The sequence below is a fragment of the Danio rerio genome, chromosome 10 (genome assembly GCF_049306965.1).
Source record: "Danio rerio strain Tuebingen ecotype United States chromosome 10, GRCz12tu, whole genome shotgun sequence".
Classification (NCBI taxonomy): Eukaryota; Metazoa; Chordata; class Actinopteri; order Cypriniformes; family Danionidae; genus Danio; species Danio rerio.
Window position 1 is genome coordinate 29,602,036 of NC_133185.1, and position 21,868 is coordinate 29,623,903.

A 21,868-nucleotide genomic window follows, 5' to 3' on the forward strand; every position below is an offset into this window, starting at 1 on the left:
TCCTCGTTTCTGCTACACAAACACAGGTTAGTGTTCAGAGGGTGTGTGTGTTGCCCTTTGAGGATTTGTAGTCTTGACAAACATACGTAAGGAGGGGAAGTGTTTCTCTTACAGGATCTACAGTCCCAAACGAGTTCTAGAAGACAACATGAACATCTCATTGTCTGATCTTTCTGTTGACTGTGTCCTCTGACTTCCCGAGTGGATTTGAAGGCAAGCATGCTTTAAGAATGGAATTAATTCATAACGTTACACTTTAATTACAGGTAAGGTCCTCTCTCTTCTTTTCAGGCATAAATGTTTTTTGTCTGTTTCTTGACAAGCACAATGTTTTATTATATTTCACAGAACAAATCTCATCTCTGTTACAACGTTCAAAATTTCTTTTTAAGAAGTGTTTACATTAAATAAATGGTTATTGTTGTATTCAGTGTTTCTGATTATGTCCTTCACTTTACTATGCAACTGTATTTTATTTATGTAATTTTTTAAGTATTATTTAAATGTGTTTTAAAGCAACATGTAATGTATTGCAAAGTTTTTCATTAATATAAAAATGCAAGTCCTATTATTGTAAGTGACTGTTTTTTGCCAATTCATTATTTTCAAATAATCAGAAATAGTTTATTTTTTAAATATTTTAAACATAATACTGGTCCAAAGTTTGGGGTCAGTTTTTTTCAGTTTTTTTTTTCTTTTCAAAAAAGTTCTGTTCATCAAGGTGGCATTTATTAAATGTAAAAAAAAAAAATGTTAAATTGTTAAATATTAAAATTTTAAACAACTTTGTTTATTGTATGTAGTTTCAAATGAAATTATTACTCCAGTCATTATTGCTTTTATTACCATTACCATTAATAATATTAATAATAATAATTAATATTAAAGTAATTTTTGAGGAATAATGTGACTAAAGACTGGAGCAATGAAGGTGAAAATTCTTCTTCAGCTTAAAACTCGTCATACTGTATTTTTGATTAAATAACTGCAGGATTGGTGAGCAGGAAAAGCTTATTTTAAACCATTTAAAACTCATACTGACCCAAATGACTGGTAGTGTATATATATATTAAGCATTATATTTGTAGATTGTTTAGAATTTATATAAAAAAACATGTAGTTGAAGTCAGAATTATTAGCCCCTCCTTTGAATTTATTTTATTTTTTTTATATATTTCCTAAATTATGTTTAACCAAGCAAGGAAATTTTCACAGTATGTCTGATAATATTTTTACTTCTAGAGAAAGTCTTATTTGTTTTATTTCAGCTAGAATGAAAGCAGTCTTTAATTTTTTAAACACCATTTTAGGGACAAATTTATTAGCCGCTTTAAGCAAATTGTTTTTTGATAATCTACAGAACAAACCATCGTTATACAATCGTTATAACTTTATTTTATAAAATGAATCAGTTATTAGAAATGAGTTATTAAAACTATTATGTTTAGAAATGTGTTAAAAAAATCTTCTCTTCGTTAAACAGAAATTGTGTGTGTGTGGGGGGGGGGTGCTCGGATGAACAGTGGGGCTAATAATTCTGACTTCAACTGTAGGCTATATATTTCAAGTACATTACTGGACAATGTATTGCTTTAGGCATCTTGTTTCACTACAGGTTACACAAATGTTTTTTTTTTCTATCCATATTTAGATTGTAAATGTGCGTCTCAACAAAAACGAAAGTTTCACCTAAACTGAATTTAATTATGTATTCACAGCCAATAACTAAATTATTTGCTTACAGTCAGGAGTTTAGTAACAGTTTTATGACCTTTCAATCATCTTTGTTTGTTTTATTTTCTTCTCCCAGTGTAGATCAGAAAGGGGGATGGCTCGTGTGTCTCTGATTGAACCAGCGGTTGGCCTGTATGCTTTTGCCATGTTTATGTTCTACCCTCTGCTGCAGCAGTATGTATATCGTCGGCTGTGGTTTGAATTGAGCGGCTTCATCTATACTTCTGAGAGTCTCTCTCACTGCTCCAGCAACCACAGCTACATCACCTTACACCAGGTGAGAGCTCACAACCTCCTCTTCACTTATGGGCATTCATAAAATATCATTTAAAGTTCAAACTGAGTTTAAATTCACATACAAAGAGATGAAGAGATTACACTACTTCACACATACACTTAATACACAAATACACTTTATTAAACATGTACACAAAGACATCGCCTATATGCTATAAAACTGTAGGTTAACCATGTTTATATGTAATAACTTATGTTTGTTTATAACTTTAACTTTGTAACTGTCTACCTTTTGTAAAGCAGCTTTGAAACAAAAATTATTGTAAAAAGTGCTATAGAAATAAACTTGAATTGAATTTAAACACATCACTCGTGAATATTATTCATTCATTCATTTACTTGTCGGCTTAGTCCCTTTATTAATCCAGGGTTGCCACAGCGGAATGAACCGCCAACTTATTCAGCTAGTTTTTACGCAGCGGATACCCTTTCAGCCACAACCCATCTCTGGGAAATGTGAATATTATATTTAGATTAATTTAAAGTGTTGTTTTGTGTAGCACAAAATGTACTGTCAATAAAGACACAGATAGAGGCAAACACGGATAGTAAATTATATATATAAACTTTAATATTATTAACTTATTATTGCACAGTATATAGTGCTCAGCATAATTGAGTACATTTATTCTAAAAATTAACAATTTTTCCATTTCTAAATCAACAAAGACAATCATTTGTGGTGCTTTTTAAAAAATGTTTTATTAAACAGTTATATCCATTAAATTAAGAGTGTGGTCAACTGAAATAAAGCTGAAATTAAAATTAAATTAATTAATTGTTTATATACAAATATAAATGGATAATTAAATTATACATAAATATTACACAAGCAAATGACAAAACTACTTAAAACTATAAATAAAAACACAATTAGAGTATATACAAAAGACAACAAAAAAGTCTAAAGTATTATCTTCAAATCTTGTAAAAAAAAATAAAATAATAATAATAATGAAAAGACAAATACAAAAGGAACAATAAACAATTGCTCTGACTTATGATAATGTAGAAGCTAAATTAGAATAAAGTTTTAATTAATTTAGTTTTTATTGTTACATTCATAGACCAGACTGTTTGGTTTGTAGAGTCTTTAAAGTTTACCTTGATGTTCATACCTTATTAAAGGAGTTTCTAAAGAACCGGTTATACTGTATTGGGTAAAGCTGATCTCATGTCTCATGTTTCTGTTTGTAGTCCTTATGTACTGTACGTAAGAAAAGTGCTAATTATGCATCTGCTTGTCATTTGATACAAATTAATTGTCCTGTTTTCAGCAAAGCTTTACAACCACAATGTTCCCTATACCAATAGTGGCACCCATGGGAATTATGAGAAGGTTTTACAAAAATTCTTAATGTTTAACCTTTTGTTCAAAATGTTAATAATAAAACTGTGCTCTCCTGTAGAACAAACAGTTTTATCAAAAAACAAACATCTTTGTTAAATATATTACTGGCACTATTACTGGCGCTCCTACAAATTCATATCAGCAAAGAATTTTGAAGTATATTCCTGATGATGTATTTTTATAGTCCACTTAAGAAAAAGGAACAGGAAATGGTTCAATCATGACCACCTGTTTCACAGAAATGTAAATGTGAGGAAACACAAAGGCCAAACTCTTCATAGCAATGGGACTAAAGAACATGCTATGATTTGCAGCAAAAGCTTGTTGAGCTTTACAAAATGAGATGTTGCTATAAGAAAATAGCAAAAACACAGGGAAAAAAATCCTTTTTCATCATTATATAGAAATTCCAGTCAACTGGAGGCGTTATGAATCAGCCTGAAAGATCTCTGCAAACTGCTGGAATGAAGGGTCTAAAATATTTCCAAGAATCACAGCTGGAGAATTGCAGACGTTAGTTGGGTCTTGGGATCAGAAAGTCTCCAAAATTACAATCGACCATCTCCTAGATCAGTGTTTCCCAATCCTGTTCCTGAAGGCACATCAACAGGACACATTTTTAACCTCTTTCTAATCAAACACCTCTGATTCAACTCATCAGAGCATTAGTAGAGACTCCAAAACCTGTAATGAATTTGTCAGATAAGGTAGACATCCAAAATGTGTACTGTTGGTGTGTCTCCGGGAACAGAGTTGGGAAACACTGACCTAGAATACCACAAATTGTTGGGTAGGGATTCAAAATATAAATAAATAACTATAAAAACTACTCCCGTCCAAAAATAAACTTGAGCATGACGCATATTCGTTATTAATTTCTTTTTAATTTGGTGTTGTTGTTATAGTTGAAATTGAAATGCTCACTTTTGTATTTTTTATATATATTTAATTCAGAAAAGTGCCAGTCACAAAAGAAAACATGAATGTCTCTAGATGTTTGTTTGAATATATTTTACATTGATAATGGCAGGCTGCAGTGTTAATGATAAATTACAATCATCCATCCATATCAGTGATTCATTAGTGAGCAGAAGGTCATTATATGAGATGTTTTTGAAATAGTAAAAAGATTGTTTATTTGCAATAAAATGGGCAGTCGATGTCACCTTTAACATTTTGAGCAAAAGGTTAAACAGTAAAGAAATGTTTTGCCTTCTTTGCTGATATTTACCAAGGGTGCCATTATTAGGTTAGTGAACATGTTTTGTTTTATGTGACGTTCACATTTAAACTGGAACTGTTTTGTCTTTTCTCCCTCAGGCAGTTCAGAAGGAGACGTCACTTTTTCTCCTCCACAGTGAACTTTGCTTCCTCATTCCCAGTCTCATATCTGCATTACTCCTGGTCTCATACAGTGATTACTGTGGCCGTAAAGTTGCCATTGTTCCTCCTCTGGTGGGTGAAGCTCTGCACGCCCTGAGCTATGTCTTGGTCAGTAGATTTTCCTTTAGCCTCAATTACCTGCTCGCTTCCTCCTTCATGTCAGGCCTGATGGGCGGACCTCCCACTTTGATTGGCGGATGTTTTGCATATGTCGCTGACCTCTGTGGGGAAGATCTAGAAGGTCAGAAGACAGTCCGAATGGCTCGGCTGGACATGATTTTAGGTGTTTTGACTGGCTTAGCCTCTCTCTGCACTGGATTCTTCATTAAAGCCGCTGGTTTCACCTGGCCCTTCCTCACGGCTGTCTTTCTGCATTTGATAAACCTGCTGTATGTGTTGGTGGTCCTGAAGGAGTCCTTGGTTCTTCCGAATTCGGCTGTTTCTACATCAAGCCCTTCAGCTTCTGAAGCTCTTCGACTGCGGCAGACTCAGGCTCTTACCACTCGACTGCAGGGTGTCTATTTGCTGTTTGCAGCCTCCAACCGGAGAAGGAACGTAGTACTGTTGCTTATGCTGGCTGCTTTTGCCTTTTTCAAGGTAATTATGACAATTCTCATTTTATTAACAAGTTTTATTAGTTAGAGAGACATGTGTAGGGTGACCAGATTTCCCAGGGTGAAATAAGAGATGGACTGATAGATTATAAGTGAAATAAGTGTAATGATGCATCATCATCATCATTCATTGTTGGTGGTGTTTTTATTTTTTTATTCTGTACTTGTTTTTCAAGATAATAGTCATCATCAAATAATCTTATTTAATTATCTCAATAATAATTGTATAATCTTAATCTTAATAATAACCAAATAATCTTAATTTTATCTTATTTAAATTAATCTTTTCATTTTATGTGATGCATTCAGTATCAAGAAAATACATGTAATAGATGCAGACAAACATGGACATTAAATATTTACCATACAATTATGTTTATACTTTGGGTTGGTGTTGAACTATAAATATTAAAGAAGTGGCTGGCTGGATGGCATAAAAACCTATTCAAAAATACTGTGCAATAAATGAGGCATCACTCAGAAGTCCAACATATTATGAATATGTAGTGTAGTACATTTATTTAGCAAGATGTTCTGCTCTGAATTGAATGCTTTCTTTATTGGGCACAATGTTAAACAAATATATATATAAATATACATACATATATACATACATATATATATATATATATATATATATATATATATATATATATATATATATATATATATATATATATATATATATATATATATATATATATATATATATATATATATAAGCATACACTACCTCAAAAGCTTGAGGTCAGTGAAATTTTTAAGTGTTTTAAAATAAGCTTATCTTGCTCACCAGGCTGCATTTATTTAATCAAAAATACAGTACAAATTGTAAAATTGTGAAATGTTATTGCATTTTAAAATAAATGTTTAAAAGTCATTTATAATTTAATTTAATCATTTATTCCAGTGATTTTAATGATGAATTTTCAGCTTAATTACTCCAGTCTTCAGTCACATGATCTATCAGAAATCACTCTAATATTAATTAATAATAATATTATTATTAATATTATTATTATTAATGTAATAGTAATTAAAGCAATAATGACTGGAGTAATAATTTCATTTGAAACTACGTACAATAAGTAATAAATAAATATTTAATAAATAAGTATTTAACAATTTAACTTATTTTTTTACATTTAATAAATGCTGCCATAAAGAACAGAACAATTTTCTTTAAATTATCAAATAAAATTAATAATAATAATAAAAGACCCCAAACTTTTGACTGGTAGTGAACATACTGTGTATGTATGAATGTATAAAGAAACAACATAATACTGAAATATAGTCGCTCCGTCAGCGTTTCAACTGTGACAAGACAAAGACGGTGGCAAGATGGAAATAAAAAATAAAGGTCATTGTGGCTTTTTATTTTATTATCAATATTAAAATGTTTATGTTCTCATATAAACTTTCTATTTTAATTGGAAAAAAGCCAGAACTTTTAGCAGAATTTTCTTTTGCACTTGCCAAGTTTAGATCTAAGTTTACATTTCGCACTTCTGATTTTTTTTTGTTAGTTTCTTTTTTTTACAAAATTCCAACTAGGTCTGGGCGATTTGGCCCAAAATCAAAATCTTGATGAATTGAACATTTTAACTTGATTACAATTAATAAACGACTATTTTATTTATTTATTATTTTTTTTTTTTTTTGGCCCTTATAGTTTACTGACAAGGGCGTCACGGTGGTGCAGTGGGTAGCACGTTCGTCTCATGGCATTTCTGTGTGGAGTTTGCATGTTCTCCCCATGTTTGCATGGGTTTCCTCTGGATGTCCCGGTTTACCCCACAAGTCCAAAGACATGTGGTATAGGTGAATTGAATAAGCTACATTAGCCGCAGTGTATATGTGTTAAAGAGTGGGTATGGGTGTTTCCCAGTGTTAGGTTGCGGCTGGAAGGGCATCTGCTGCGTAAAAAATATGAATGAATGAGTTCACGGACAAGTTTTGTACAGTAAATATGCTCACATATTGCAAGTGATTGAAGGGAGCATTGCTTGATTTTAAAATCTACTATCTATGATTATTTATTGAACATCAACGTTGAACAAATGAAATTAAAACACACATTGCCTAAAACACAGCTCTACACGCCACACACCCTCATTACTTATCACATGTTGTTGTTACATGTAGTTACATTTTTTGAGAGGTGCATGCGAAGGCTGTACGTGTTCTCCTGGCAGAATTATAAAATCAGAAAAATATAATAAGTATAAATCAGCCTTAACAGAGTAGGGTCTCATGACTCCACACATGGTGGGGAATATGTCTGAAAAAATTTACCTGGAAAAATTAGTCGATTAAAGTTTCTGAATGTCAATTTCGATTACTTCTCAATTAATCGCCCAGCCCTGTGTCCAACTTTCTTTATCACAATTTCATGTTAATGTCTTCGGTTACACTTTATTTTAAGGTGTCCTTGTAAACACATATAGTTACACTGTAACTATTTATGTAACTACTGAATAATATTTATTAATTACATGTACTTATAGGGTTAGAATGTGGGTTGGGTTTGGCATTAGATATATGTAATTAATTGTACATAATTATTTACTATGGGAAGTACATGGAACATGCACAATAAACACCTTAAAATAAAGTGCTCCATATTTCGCAATTCTTAGATATTCTGATCATTCTAATGAAAGTAAGTCTGAAGGTCATTAAAGTCACAATTACCCTTTTATTATTTTCACGTAGACAATATATTTATTAATTTAAGCATTTTTCCTCTCCCAGTTAGCCCTGCAGGGTGGCTGGTCGATCTTCATCTTATATGAGCTGAATACTCCTCTGTGCTGGAGTGAGGTGTTTGTGGGTTATGGCTCGGCTCTTTCCACTGCCATCTATCTGGTGAGTTTTGCTGGTGTGGCGCTGCTGTCCCGATGTCTGCCTGACGCCTACATCATCCTGCTGGGCCTGATGTCCGTGGCAGCCGGCCTCATCATGGCTGCCTTCGCAAAGACCACCCTGCTTATGTTCCTGGGTAAGACAGAGTTTGGAGTACCTAATGGATGGATGGATGGGTGTACTATTTTCAGGTGAAACAATAGTGAATGTTTTATTCATTGCAGTGCGGTTGCCATTGCTGCTGTCCATCATGCCCACTCCTGTCTTACGATCCATGATGTCCAAAATAGTGTCTGGATCCGAGCAAGGTAAGAATCCCAATGAAATATAATAAAATTGGTTTTTAAGGCAACACACTGCAGGTGATTATATTTTTTAAAAATTGTAAAATTGCAGACATTTATGTATTACAATACTGTATTAATTTGTAAAACAATTCATTTGTATTACAATCACACTTGGGCTTATCTCACCGCCGTCTTTCTGCATTTGATATACCTGCTGTGTGTGTTGGGGGTCCTGAAGGAGTCATTGGTTCTTCCGAATTCTGCTGTTTTTACCTCAAGCTCTTCAGCTTCTGAAGCCCCACAAATGATTAAATGCATGACATTTATGTATTACAATATTGTATTAATTAGTTTTACAATATTTTAGAATATTTGCAGAATATTTGCATATTATAAAATATGCTAATGATGTGTTGTTTAAATAAATATGCCCTAATTAATTTTTATACAGTTGTAGCACAAAAATCTAAATATTGAATGAGGTCAGGTGCAAAGATATTTTTTATTTTAATTTTCTTTGACATATTAGAATCATTTTTTTTATAAAGGGGATTTTGGGTAGCTCTTTGTCAAAATGTAAAAACCCAGAATAAAATGTTTTCACATTTGTTTTGTAGAGTACAATTTAGTATATAATCAGGCAACATTTATAACATTTATGCAACAGTTCTATCTGGTTCCCGAATGTGATTGGCTGATAGCCATGCAATATTCCTGTAATTACAGCACTCGTACAGCCTCCTCACCCCTGTGTATTACTCCGCCCACTTAGAGTGACAGCAGATCAATAAAGTCACTACAGATTGACAAATATTGTAGCTGTTGGACAACATAATGCACTTTTGAAGCTTTTTTTAAGCAATAATGTAGTTGTTTAGATTTAGGATATGCAGTTTATTTATAAGGATACTGCCTATTTTAAATATTTATATTTTTAGAGATATGTCAGCATCCATCAGCCTGTCATACTGAGCAGAGCAAAGACGGTTGACATTGTCCATCCACAAGATGGCAACAGAGACCGCATAATAAGGCCTTAGAGGAGAAAAACTCAGCCTAAATTTTAACTACAGCTGATCAATTCATTATTAAACTGGTGAAGGACTTTCTAAGTCGATTTCACTCTTTTGTATGTTGTATTGCTGTATTTATACCATAGTAATTGTAGTGTATCGAGTGTGAGATGGGAATCGCATATCAGGAATCAGGGCCGGAGTGGGACTCTTTTTCAGCCCTGGAGTTTCAAGCCTCAGACCGGCCCACCTCAGTTCACCACTGACTATATTAAAATAAGGTTATTTCCAATTCAGTTTCTAATTACACATTTAACGTCTTTTTTTGAGAAAACAGCACTTTTAGAACTTCAAATGTTCAACAACCCTTACAGTATTATGTCTTAACAATAAAAATGAAAAAAAATAATGTTAATTGTTAACCAGACGAGGACCGAACCCAGGTTGACCACGTCATAATCTAACGTACTAACCACTGTACCACAACAGCTGCACGTTGAATGTCGACTTATCTACTTATATCATCATTAACTTGCATCCTGCTCACGAGGCTACGTGAAAATAGATAAAAAGAGCAGAGCTGCGGTAAAATAATGAATAAGAAGGCTGTGGTCAAGTAAATAAATAAATTATTTTTAAAAAGTGTGACTGCTTAGACTTAGAGCAACCGATTCTGGAACTAGGGACACAGGCCCTCGCGGCCAAAAAACGGACTGGCCCACCGGGAATTCTCCCGGTCCTCCCGATTAGCCAATCCGGGCCTGTCAGGAATGTATGTATTTTGTGAAAGTCACTCTTTGTATTACCCTGAGTTATTTTTTGGTTGGACATCTGTTTGTTTCTAATGAGTCTCCTGTTTTCGTTACTGCAGACTAGTTCAGTAAACAGAAAGAAAGAAGAAATGCCCGCATGTGTTTAGCATTTTTTATTAGCGCAGTTCTGTTTGCTTTGCTTTTTTTTGGGGGGGGTGGGGGGGGGGGGGGGTTAATTATTGTGATCAGCCAATTGCAACAGAGAAATACTGGGAAATCTTTGTAGACATCCCATATGCCGATATACAGCCATATGACACTGCTACTCATGTGATATTGCTCATATCTCTAAAAACAGATATTAAGAACACAGACATGAGTAAAACTGTAAAGTTGCTGTATGTAAATGTTGCTGTAGTGGAGATTTATGGTGTAAGAGGAGAAAAAAAATCATTTTTAGAGAACAACCTTTTAAAATATGCATTGTAATTAAAATCTACAGACATAAACTGATAAAATAAGATAAAATAAACATTTGTTTTCTTTACATTAGACAAAAAGAAATTTGTCATTAAAAAGACAGAATTTGACAGGTACATGACAATAACTGTTTTTGTCAACAGCGTCTCACTTATAATAAATTGAATTAATTTTGTTTTTTATTATTTTGCATAACATTCCTTAGTGTTTCCCAATCCTGTTCCTGAAGGCACACCAACAGTACACATTTTCAACCTCTTCCTAATCAAACACACCTGAATCAACTCATTAGAAAATAAGAAGAGACTCCAAAACCTGAAATAAATGGGTCAGATAAGGGGGACATCAAAAATATGTACTGTCGGTGTTTCTCCAGGAACAAGGTTGGGAAACACTGACCTAACGAACAAAGCAAGCCATTTAAAAAAAGTGCAGCATTCCCAATTCAGATGAATTATTGATGGCTGTGTAAAATTGTTTCTTGTGGCTGTGTGTTTGTGTACAGGTGCCATGTTTGCGTGCATAGCCTTTGTGGAGATGTTGAGTGTTGGAGTTTCATTTACGGTGTTCAACAGTATCTATGCAGCTACACTCTCCTGGTTTTCTGGGTTCAGTTTCTTGTTGGCTGCAGGACTCACTGTTATTCCATCTGCCCTTATATGGTGAGCATCCCGCATCTGTATTTATTGCTGAACTGGAACCATCTTCATTGTGAAAACCAGTTTTATATAGTATATTAAAAATTGTATTAGACAGCTCTCAGGAATACTTCATTCTGATATTCTAAGGTATGTTATCCCCAGATAAAAATGTATTAAAGTAATAACACAAGTTTAGCTGGGTGCACTGAAAAAATAGAGGTTTTGTCTTGTTTATAGTACAAATATATTTAAAAATTAGTTTTAAGTTTTAATGTGAGTATTAGGTATGTTTTTTTCAATAAAACAAGCAAAACAATCTGCCAGTGGGGTAAAGAAAATGTACTTTTTTAGATTCTTTCCCCACTGGTAGATTATTTAGCTTGTTTTTAATGATTTTTAATTAAACACTTAATGTTGACACTTATTTTTGCAGTGTACTTCACATCATCTTTACCATTGGTCAATATACAGTATATTTGTATACATAAACGCTTATCTGTCACTTTGCTGTTTTGACTGTTTGGCACCTCTAGTGATTGCATAATAAAAAGTAGGTTAGTGTAGGCTGCACCCAGCTGTTTTATTTTAGAGCTAGTAAAGCGTTACTCAATTTCTGTGCAATAAGCAGAACAATGCACAGCCAGTCAGTCTTTATTCTTATACAGTAGTACACTCTTATAGTACTTTAATCTATGAGAACAACCATATGGATGTACATTATCCCTTACATAGCAGCCAGATCCTTTGTTTTTTTTTAGTAATACAGTTCCATATGCCGCTGTTTGTCTGAAAAGAAAAGTAGAAATCTGAATTTTTAAATATTTTTACATAGATCTTGTCATGTAATGGCAGGTCATACAGAACATAAAAAGAAAAGGATGTTAAGTACCTCACTGCATTTCACTGTCACACTCCCCTTTGAAGTGTGACTGATTTCTTTGAAGATGTACAGTCTAGGCCAAAAGGCAATTAATGATGTGAATGTGAACATTTTTATTGCTTGAATGATCTATTGAAGGAAAATAAATCTTTACTTAATTTTGCTGAAAGAGTATCACAGTAAAAAGTGGCAAAGGAATTTATTTTATTCCAATCTCAAATATTTTTGATTCTGTCCATCTATTTAAATGTCTATTTACCCAAAATACTGACTCTTAAAAATGGTCATAAAGAGAGAAATTAAAATCCATATGAACTGAAAATTTCAGGCTTCTGAAAAGACACAGTTGCTGTTTAAGAGTAAGCTGTTAAATTATATAAGCAATTTGAAATGTTTAATACTGTAATTCTCGTCTTTTAGTGTTATAATTTGTCTCCGTCTGGATGTGTATGAGGAATCCATCAAACTGACAGAGAGCATGGAAAACCACACAGAAATCTTGGAGATACCACAATAATATGGACACTAGAAGAACATTTCCTCTAACTTTCTTGCATGACAACAGTGCCCTCTGGTGGGAAGTTAGAAAACTGAGTTCATTGATGATTTACAAAATGCAATTCAAAGGTTCTACTGGCACTTTGAGAATAAAACAAATATCTTTTAACCCTTGTCTTGAGTTTAACAAATCTCCAAGGACCACAAATTTGTCTTTTTTTAGTTACTGAAGAAACTAAACAGCCTCAATTTCCCCAAGGGTGCACAAATTAATAGTAATTTATTTAGTTTGTTTTTGAGTGAACTAACTTAAAATTAGGAACTCTGATCCGAGTGTTGACACTTTTTGTTTTCTTTTTTGGGGCCTACATGAATGCTACTTCACAGTTTGCTAAAGAACAGATTAATAACACTGTCCTTCTTTTTTGTGAAAAAGACCAAAAATATTTTGTACAAAAATGTGTTTATTTTTATTTATCATTTATTTCATGTAATAGTATGCATGCTTACAAGAGGATATGAAATTTTGCATTTGGATTTTTACGTTACACATTAGTATATTTCTGAATTGTAATATTGGTAATGTATTTTTTAAATAAAGCCATTTGTAAACCTTAAGATTACGCTCTTTCCTTTCATAAACAAGTAAAAAGTCTCCTTCAACATAAAAAATATGTAAAACATGGCACATTTGTAAGTACATATTACAAGTTGTAAGTAAATGGATAGCATATGTATGTAAAGAATATTCAGCATTTATTTCCTTATGAAGTGGTTCATGATGTCAATGGGCAGTGGAAAGACGATGGTGGAGTTCTTTTCGGCTGCAATGGTGTTGAGGGTTTGGAGGTATCTGAGCTGAAGTGCAGATGGAGACTCTGCGATCACCAGAGATGCCTCCTTTAGAGCCCTGGACGCATTCATCTCTCCCTCCGCTGCAATGACCTGCATCATCACAAACCATTATTGTGTGGCATGAAGACACAGTCAATGTGCATAGATGTCATATGGGCAAGTAGAACATAAATGAAAGATGTGTCTTTTTTTAAGTTAAAATAAGTTATAAATCTTGTAATACTGACCTTTGCTCTGGCCTCACGAGCTGCCTCCGCCTCAGCTGCCATTGCTCTCTGCAGCTGCTGTGGCAGTTTAACATCTTTAATCTCCACTCGCTCCACTTTGATGCCCCATGAATCTGTGGCCTCATCTAGAGTTGTCTACAGCAGGAAGGAGTAATATTAAGAAAACTTCAGGTTCTTGAAAACAGACCTGCATTTAGATCATGCATGCACAACTCAGGAGACCATTATTTCATTTTCCACACTCACCTGCATACTATGGGAGATGCCTTCTCTGTCAGAAAGGACCTCAGCAAGGTTTTTGGTGCCCAGGACATTCCTCAGGGTGGTCTGGGCCAGTAGGCGGGTTGAGTAATCTGCATTGGAGACATTTGCCACTGAGGCAACTGGGTCATTTACTCTGAAGTACACAACACCATCCACTGAAACTGTCACTGAGTCTTTGGTCAAGATCTAATGGGAAGCAAAAAATGTGGCATTTTAGCATCTAAACATACTGATCATTAAGGTATACAACAGCTGACTGACAATCTGTGCATCTGAGGAAAGGTTTTTGGTGGCTTTCTATTATGCCATAGAATCATTCACTTAAAGGTTCGTTGAGTTATTGAGGAAAGAACAATAAGTGATTGATTGCATTCACAAATCATATAGGCATCCCTATTTTTGCATACTCTTTTATGAGAGTAGTTGGGCCAAATTTTTACATACTATTTTAGGCTATATGTACTAGCTTGTAAATAAAGTGGTTATTAAATCCAATGCCTATGCTATTTTTATTAATTTATTTTATTGTTAAACTTCGAGAAATTACTTAATCATAAAGTTCTCACAAATATGGACTTTGGAATGGTATTAGCATACTACTGTTTAGTCATACTTGATATTTTATATGTGCTCTCAAACAAAGTAATAATTTGTAAGTCCTCACTTCTTTTTCATCTCAGTTTCATTCATTCTTTAGAAACTGAACAGGTGATGACTCTATTGAGTCATTTCACAAAACTTAAATAGCATAGGCTCTCACTATCCTCCATCAAATATAAATATAAACAAATAGAGTAGTAGGCTATAAAATAATTCAAATTCGGCCTTAAATTTCAAATCAAGCGTTTTCCTAAAAAGTGATTCATTGAATCGTTCACGAATACGATTCGTTTGCTAACACTGATTCACTATGTCTGGAAACGTTTTTTGAGCATTTTCCGTTTTAGCCTTGTAGCCTTGTGCTACTGGTTGGCAAAGCGACACACAGATCGAGTAATCGTCGATTAAGTTTGTTAAAAGTCAGTTTATGAATAATAACCTCTTGATTATTGCGTATTTGCATGTTACCTCTTGGGGAGGGATGTCAAAAGACACAGTTCTCAGATCCACTTTGATGAAAGAGTCCGTGCAGGGGATAATGAAGAAGATTCCTAAACACAGACAGCAGGTAACATGTTTAATTATAATTGTTAATATTTTAACTGTGCTATACAGATTCGTCATTTTCCTAAACGGACCCCTACAGGAGTTTGAAATTGCAGGCCACATTCTCAAGATCTTTGGCAAATATTGATTTAGACAAAAGCTGGTGTCACTTCTGTATTTGTTTGTTCAGCTTTGGCTTATCGAATGTAAGATCTATGAAAGTCTTGCAGTGTATTTTTGTTTGTTTGTTCAGGTGTTCTTGTTTACCTGGTCCTTTGGCTTTGCGTGCTGTTATGCGGCCCAGCCTAAATATGACAGCACGTTCATACTCTTTCACAATCTATAAGAAAGCAATGAAAAACATCAAATGGGTTATAAAACAGTTCAACACCAGATGGTGTAAAATATTCAGGCATGAGATATAACTTTCTATTATTGCAAGACAAAATGAAACAAGAAGGCCTTATAATTATACCCAAATAAATAATAAATAAAAAATATTGATTTAAGTATATATTTTTAATAAATGTGTTTTATTTTTAAGCAAGTTGGGGGCTGCTGATACTAGATACAAAAGTCATATTAACTAAAAATTAAGTAAATCTATGAAAAAAAACTTAAAAATATTTCTAAAATTTATAATAGTATCACTTATAGTAAAATAGGCCTGGTCTTAGTAAGTTTATTGTTGAATATTTTTCAATATGGTTTTTGTTTTGTTTATTTTACTGTGGCTCATACCTTTATGCTTATGAAAATGCTGATTGGAAATACAAGGATGCTGAAAAATGCTGATATAATAACAAGGATCCACCCACAGCAGCCCAGACTCCCATCATTTTCACCTGTGACCACAGAGAAGAGTGTGATTCTTAACAGAGCATGCCGTTTAAAATGAGGACAAAGATGTCTCAAACAACAACTTTTCTTGCTTAACTTTAGGATGACAAAAAAAAAGAATTGAAGCATGAAGGCCTGTTCCCACAGTTTATATAAGATAGTAAACATAGTTCTAAAAAAGCATAAGTATAAAAGACTAGTAGCAACTAATCCAATATTGTTTTAATACTTTCAGAACTTCTTTTCCCACTGATAAATAATGATGAAAAAAAAACATTGACAGGCAACTAGTCAATCTATCTACTCCAGCATTACAAAACTCAAGCGCACTTATTATTATTAGAGTGATATTTTTAGTTCCTGCAGATGCTAATATACATATTATAGTTCTTGTTTTTGTAACGAATTGGCCTTAAAATGATAGTTTACTCAAAAATAAAATGTACTTTTTATTTAGCGTCAGTCCATCCAAGGTGTAGGCTAACTAGGCTAACTTTTTCTTCTTCTATGGAAGAACAATTAAAAAAAACTCTGGACCACAGTGATTAAAAAAGTGCAAGTTGATGTTTTTAGGGCTTCAAAAAACTACACAGGTAAAACAAAACAAAATAAATATCTGTGACTACTGAAGATACAATGAGATCTAATGAAGTGAAATGATTGCTCTGTGCAAGAAACTGAACACTATTTAAAATATTGTTACCTTTAAATCACATCCTCAGGCAGATAATCTGGATTATTGACCTGTTTGTCTACATTTGGATCGAAATTTAAGAAGGAGTTTGTGGCTTTAGTCAGCACAGATTCTGATGTTACTCAACATACTCAATGAAAATTCAATTTCAGGCATGCCTGATTTTATTCTGCTTGAAATGAGTCTATGTACCAGTGTACATGACAATCCTATAATGCTGCCTCATTCAGCTCTTAGCATTGACTAAACCAAGGAAACATTTACAACTTTTGCTGAAAAAATGATGATCAGGGTAAGAAATGTATACTTAAAAAATGACGTTTGCAGTTTGTTGAAACTACTTATTTAAAATAAGCTGAAACAACACAATTCTTTAGGTTTTTAGAAAAGACAACTGAATTAGTCATGTTCAATCCATTTAAATTTGTAAAAACTCAGTTAATTAAGTTTTTTCTTGTCCCAACACTAATCAACCATATTTTAGTGTAAAAAAAAAAAGACAAACACAGAAATCTTAAATCTAGTGTAGAGGTGCACAATTAATTGAAAAAAAGATCACGATCCTGATTTAACCCCCTACACGATCTTAACCCAGCATTTCTACGATTCTGCCAATCATTTTTTCAAGTTCAGGAGAGAAGCAAAGGCGACTGCACAAGTCTTTTCATTGTTTCACACACATTGCTCAGCGACATGGACACTTCCAAATGATGTTAAAAGAGTCACATTCTGTATTTATAAGGTATAATTCACCCCAAAATGTCATTTTTGTTATTTAAATAATATCGCATTTTAGAGTTATGACTGCGACAAACAATTGATATTTTTTTTCTTTAATAGCAAAAACATGGTTGTGCATGAAAATAAATGCTTACAGTGTCAGTATAACTACTCTAGCCTGTAAAATGTTGATTTTACCAGTGAAGTAAATGGTCTAATAATGTTCTCAATGACAGATTGCAAGCATAGGCCTATATTTTAAACATAATTCAACATCAGAATTATTAAAAGAAACCAGTAGACCTACACATAATATTAATTTTGTTGTTTTACCATATGTTTTGAGAAAAAACAATAATCTCATATTAAGCTTTATTTTACATCTACAGAAACGTGAGAGAATCGTGATCTTTATTTTAAGCAAAAAATCGCGATTCTCCTTTTAGCCAGAATCGTGCAGCTCTAATCAAGTGTTGAAATAAAAAAAGGTTTCAGTGGTTTACATAAAAAAATATGAAGATGAATGTTTATTTTACATGCTTAAGACATAAAACAGTTGGTTTCCACATTATCACATGGTGATCTATTCAAACAATTTCGTTACATTACAGTGTGATTACATAAACTCTTCTTTAAAAGAACCATTTCCCAAAGAATAGTTTTTATTGAGTTTTTTGCCGAGGCTATGGATTACAGATAATAAGATCGTAAATAAAGTAAAATTTCCTGCACAGATTGATAATTTCATAAGATCTCAATGTATTGTTAGGAATCACACAAATAATTTAGTTTGTATGTGTTTTTGTCTCTCACAGTGCTGGTTGCATTTTATGCAGTTTATTACAGTTTCAGCTTAAAATTTCAACAACAAAAAAATATAGTCATCTGCGTTTTGTATGGCCTGAGGTCGAGTAAACTAATAGCAATTATGTATTGTTCTCTTTAACAGTTGTAAAGCTTCAAATTATCGTTTTATGCTAATGATTTTGTTTGCAGAGATTCTAAATTTCCAGAAACGTGTACATTATACTGTCAATCATCTGTAAAGCACATCTTATCTTTTCCCCTTAACCCAGAATAGAAGCACTTTGCAATAAAACATTCAATACCACCCCGGCCCTCACCGGATCAATAGTTTTTCAGATAAATTTCATCAGGGAGACCCTTTTTGTCATAAATCAGCTCAGGGTTGTCCTTTATCAGTGGGTGGATAAATACTGGTTCACAGACCCTCCTAGTTACAAACCATTTATGTAAGTGGTATGGATAAGGCTACAGTTTTTCCACACACACCAAGCACTTTGCAGTTGGCAAAGCAGCAATACAATAAGTGTAATACAGCTTTAATTAAATAACATTTTTAATTGTAATTTATTTATTTTTTATTTTTTACAAATACATATAATTTCATTATAATTAAATTTGTTAAATAATATATATATATATATATATATATATATATATATATATATATATATATATATATATATATATATATATATTAGGGATGTAACGGTATTGTAAATACCGTCATACCGCAATATTAATTTTTTTCAATATTACCGTAGTCGCATAACTCGGTAAAACTATAGGTCTTCTGAGAAAATTTGAAGCGAACGGGAGGTAGCAGAAACTACAATTTCCATCAGCCCAGGCTTGGCCATCATCCCTTGCGGTCTGCTGTCGCTACAGATCCAGTAATGCGGAAATGGAGTGTGCTGCTTGAAGCGGGGATGAAAAAGAGCTGTAAGTGATCGAACCTAAAGCGGGTGTTGTCGCCGCGCGCGTACTGAATAGCGGTGTTGTCGCTCGCGTTCTGATCAGCTGTGTTGTCGCGCGCGTACTGTAAAGCAGGGAGGGGGGGTTGAGCGCGCATACTCAAGAGCGGTGTTGTCGCGCGCCTACTGAAGGGCGGGACGGAGGGTGTGTCGCGTCGCGGGGGCACTTTTGATAATTTTGGAAGGGCATTTTCTATCCAAGACTAAAAAGGGCATGTTCACTGCACAGGTTGAGCCCTATGTGTGCACGTGCCTGCAAGTTGGGGAATACGACAAATAACAGTCATGGGGACTGCAGAAACACAGCACACTGTTCAGATTGATGCAGACATTGACTTGTACCGCAAAGAGATCTCTATCTCACTCATGGCTTGTCCTCTCAAGTGGGGGAAAGACAATGCACAACGTTACCCACTGCTGTCAACCTGGGCCAAGTCATATCTCTCTGTCCCAGAAACCTCAGTCCCAAATGAGAGGGTTTTTTTCTGTTGCAGGGGACATTGTAAATGCCCAGAGATCCCAGCTTTTACCAGATTATATTTATATGATAATTTTCCTTAAAACCCATCTCTATCTAAGTGAGTGAGTGATTAAATGTTGAATGTGATGAGTTTTCAACAATACTAAATTGAAACTTTTATTTTTTTACATGGTTTAATAATTTTTTGTTATTAAAATTGAAGTTCCTGTTTCAAAGCTTACAGACAGATGACTAATTTGTATGTCATTGACACTTTTGGCACTTTTTTGAGTATTTTCATAAGTTTTGTTTTTTCCTGTAAATGATTCAATAAACACCGTACCGTGACATTCATACCGAGGTATTACCGTACCGTGAAATTCTGATACCGTTACATCCCTAATATATATATATATATATATATATATATATATATATATATATATATATATTTTTTTTTTTTTACCACGTTTTACATTCCTTTTTTAGTAGTTTGTATAACAAAAAATGTAATCTTGTCAATCACTTAATCATCATTTGACGACAGATTAAAGAACTCCATTTAAACTTCTGAACTCGTGTGGCCCAAAAATAAGAATAAATTGTCATTTTTAACATTATACTTTTTCCTTTATTCGTCAAATCATTTGTCAACAAGAAATGTTTAATACATTACATTTTAAATCGATTGTCGTTTAAACAATTTTTTTATTTAAATTTGAATAAATACAGGTCATTTGAGCATATTGTTTAATTTTTTTACACACGCGCAGATATATAACACCGAATGACAATGGTAGAAAGGCCCTCCTTTACGACCTGTCTTATAAACATTTAAGATAAATATGAACACGTGTTTAGATCTTCCACAGTTTACTTATTAAGTTCATATGCAGTTCAGTAATTTAATTCATGGTAATGACTCCCTCTGTGATTGCTTATTGTGTAATAAAGTCAATCGCATTCCAAGCATGTCGTCTTCTCAGAAAAGCATGAAAAAAAAACACCCTCTAACAAGTTTTCTATAATCTGCTGTGATGAATGAAATCAATCCCAAAACCACAATGTTGATGTTGAACACGAGTAGTTAAAAACAGGGCACAATTTGCCAACCCAACATCAACATACAGTAATATTACAAAACTCAGTACATGTAATGAAAATATTAAATCAGATCTTTGCTGTACCATCAAGCTGTCATGTTTTAAATATAGCCCTTTCATTTCTCCTCTTTAGCTTCCCTATATTGCAACAGACTATTTGCATGCAACAGCTTTAACTTCTAACTTTAAAGCTCACATTTATAGTTTGTTCATGCTGATTATAACTCACTAGAAATACTAAAACTATCACCAATAGCTTGTTTACACATACAATACAGCCTCTATTTCTTTGTCTTTCCTTGTGTAATTTGTCAAACTACATGGTTAATAACTTGCTTTGCACACCAAACACATTCAACTTACATTAATAATATTGGTGATGATGGTTAAAGATCATAAGCTCAAGTTCTATAGTAGTTCTACTTAAGAGAATTACTATATTATATTCCCAACATATTAAAAGTCACAGTTGAGGGACAGAGAGAAAGAGTAAAGTCTTCTTACTAATTAGATTCTGTTTGCTCTGGGGTCCTCGCTCCATTTCAGATTCCATTTCCATGTAGTTGTGTTGCTACGGAAGCTTTGCAGAAGGCACTGTTGGCTTTATGGGTTGCCCAGAGATGTATTTGTACTGTTATAACACTTCCTGAAGGGTGTGTCTTTGTGTACAATGCAATTATAAAAATCATTTACAGAGCCTAATGGTCATATGACTCCCTGCACTGCATAAAATCAATACCAAGCTGATGTCAATGTTAATGAAGCAGTTTGGATGAGTTGATTTCTCAGATGAATCCGTTGTTTTTATTTTTAAAATTTATTTTTCAGCAATCAAGCCAGTGTGCCTTTGTAAACATTTCCAACTGTTTTTAAAGCATTTCATTGTTGTTATATATATATATATATATATATATATATATATATATATATATATATATATATTTTTTTTTTTTTTTTTTTTTTTTGCATTTATAGATTAAATC

General features: G+C 33.3%; 3 protein-coding genes across 10 annotated transcripts in view; 2 read left to right on the forward strand and 1 right to left on the reverse strand.

Annotated features, from left to right (window-relative positions):
- The first annotated feature begins 119 nt into the window (after positions 1 to 119).
- On the forward strand, positions 120 to 13,456 carry slc46a3 (solute carrier family 46 member 3). 8 transcript variants are annotated; one of them, XM_073914720.1, is made up of 8 exons: positions 120 to 266; positions 1,811 to 2,011; positions 4,703 to 4,837; positions 4,929 to 5,362; positions 8,137 to 8,383; positions 8,472 to 8,555; positions 11,285 to 11,441; positions 12,721 to 13,456. In XM_073914720.1, exons 4-8 carry the CDS (start codon positions 4,934 to 4,936, stop codon positions 12,815 to 12,817), a joined length of 1,014 nt encoding a protein of 337 aa, XP_073770821.1. In that variant the 5' UTR covers positions 120 to 266; positions 1,811 to 2,011; positions 4,703 to 4,837; positions 4,929 to 4,933; the 3' UTR covers positions 12,818 to 13,456. The 8 variants fall into 8 exon arrangements, with proteins under 8 accessions (XP_073770821.1, XP_073770823.1, XP_073770822.1 ...); XM_073914722.1 differs by having other exon boundaries at positions 1,816 to 2,011; XM_073914721.1 differs by having other exon boundaries at positions 120 to 213.
- Positions 13,245 to 21,480, reverse strand: stoml3b (stomatin (EPB72)-like 3b). Its single transcript, NM_001017825.2, is given in 7 exon segments — positions 13,245 to 13,743; positions 13,881 to 14,015; positions 14,127 to 14,330; positions 15,213 to 15,295; positions 15,558 to 15,630; positions 16,032 to 16,135; positions 21,390 to 21,480. Coding segments are annotated over 7 exon segments (843 nt in total). The 5' UTR covers positions 21,445 to 21,480; the 3' UTR covers positions 13,245 to 13,554.
- Positions 15,023 to 21,868, forward strand: part of vps36 (vacuolar protein sorting 36 homolog) — a 42,862-nt gene continuing 36,016 nt past the window's right edge. Inside the window, exon 1 of the mRNA XM_073913530.1 lies at positions 15,023 to 15,312. The gene's annotated coding sequence lies outside the window, so the exon portion shown is untranslated. The remainder of the gene's footprint in view (positions 15,313 to 21,868) is intronic.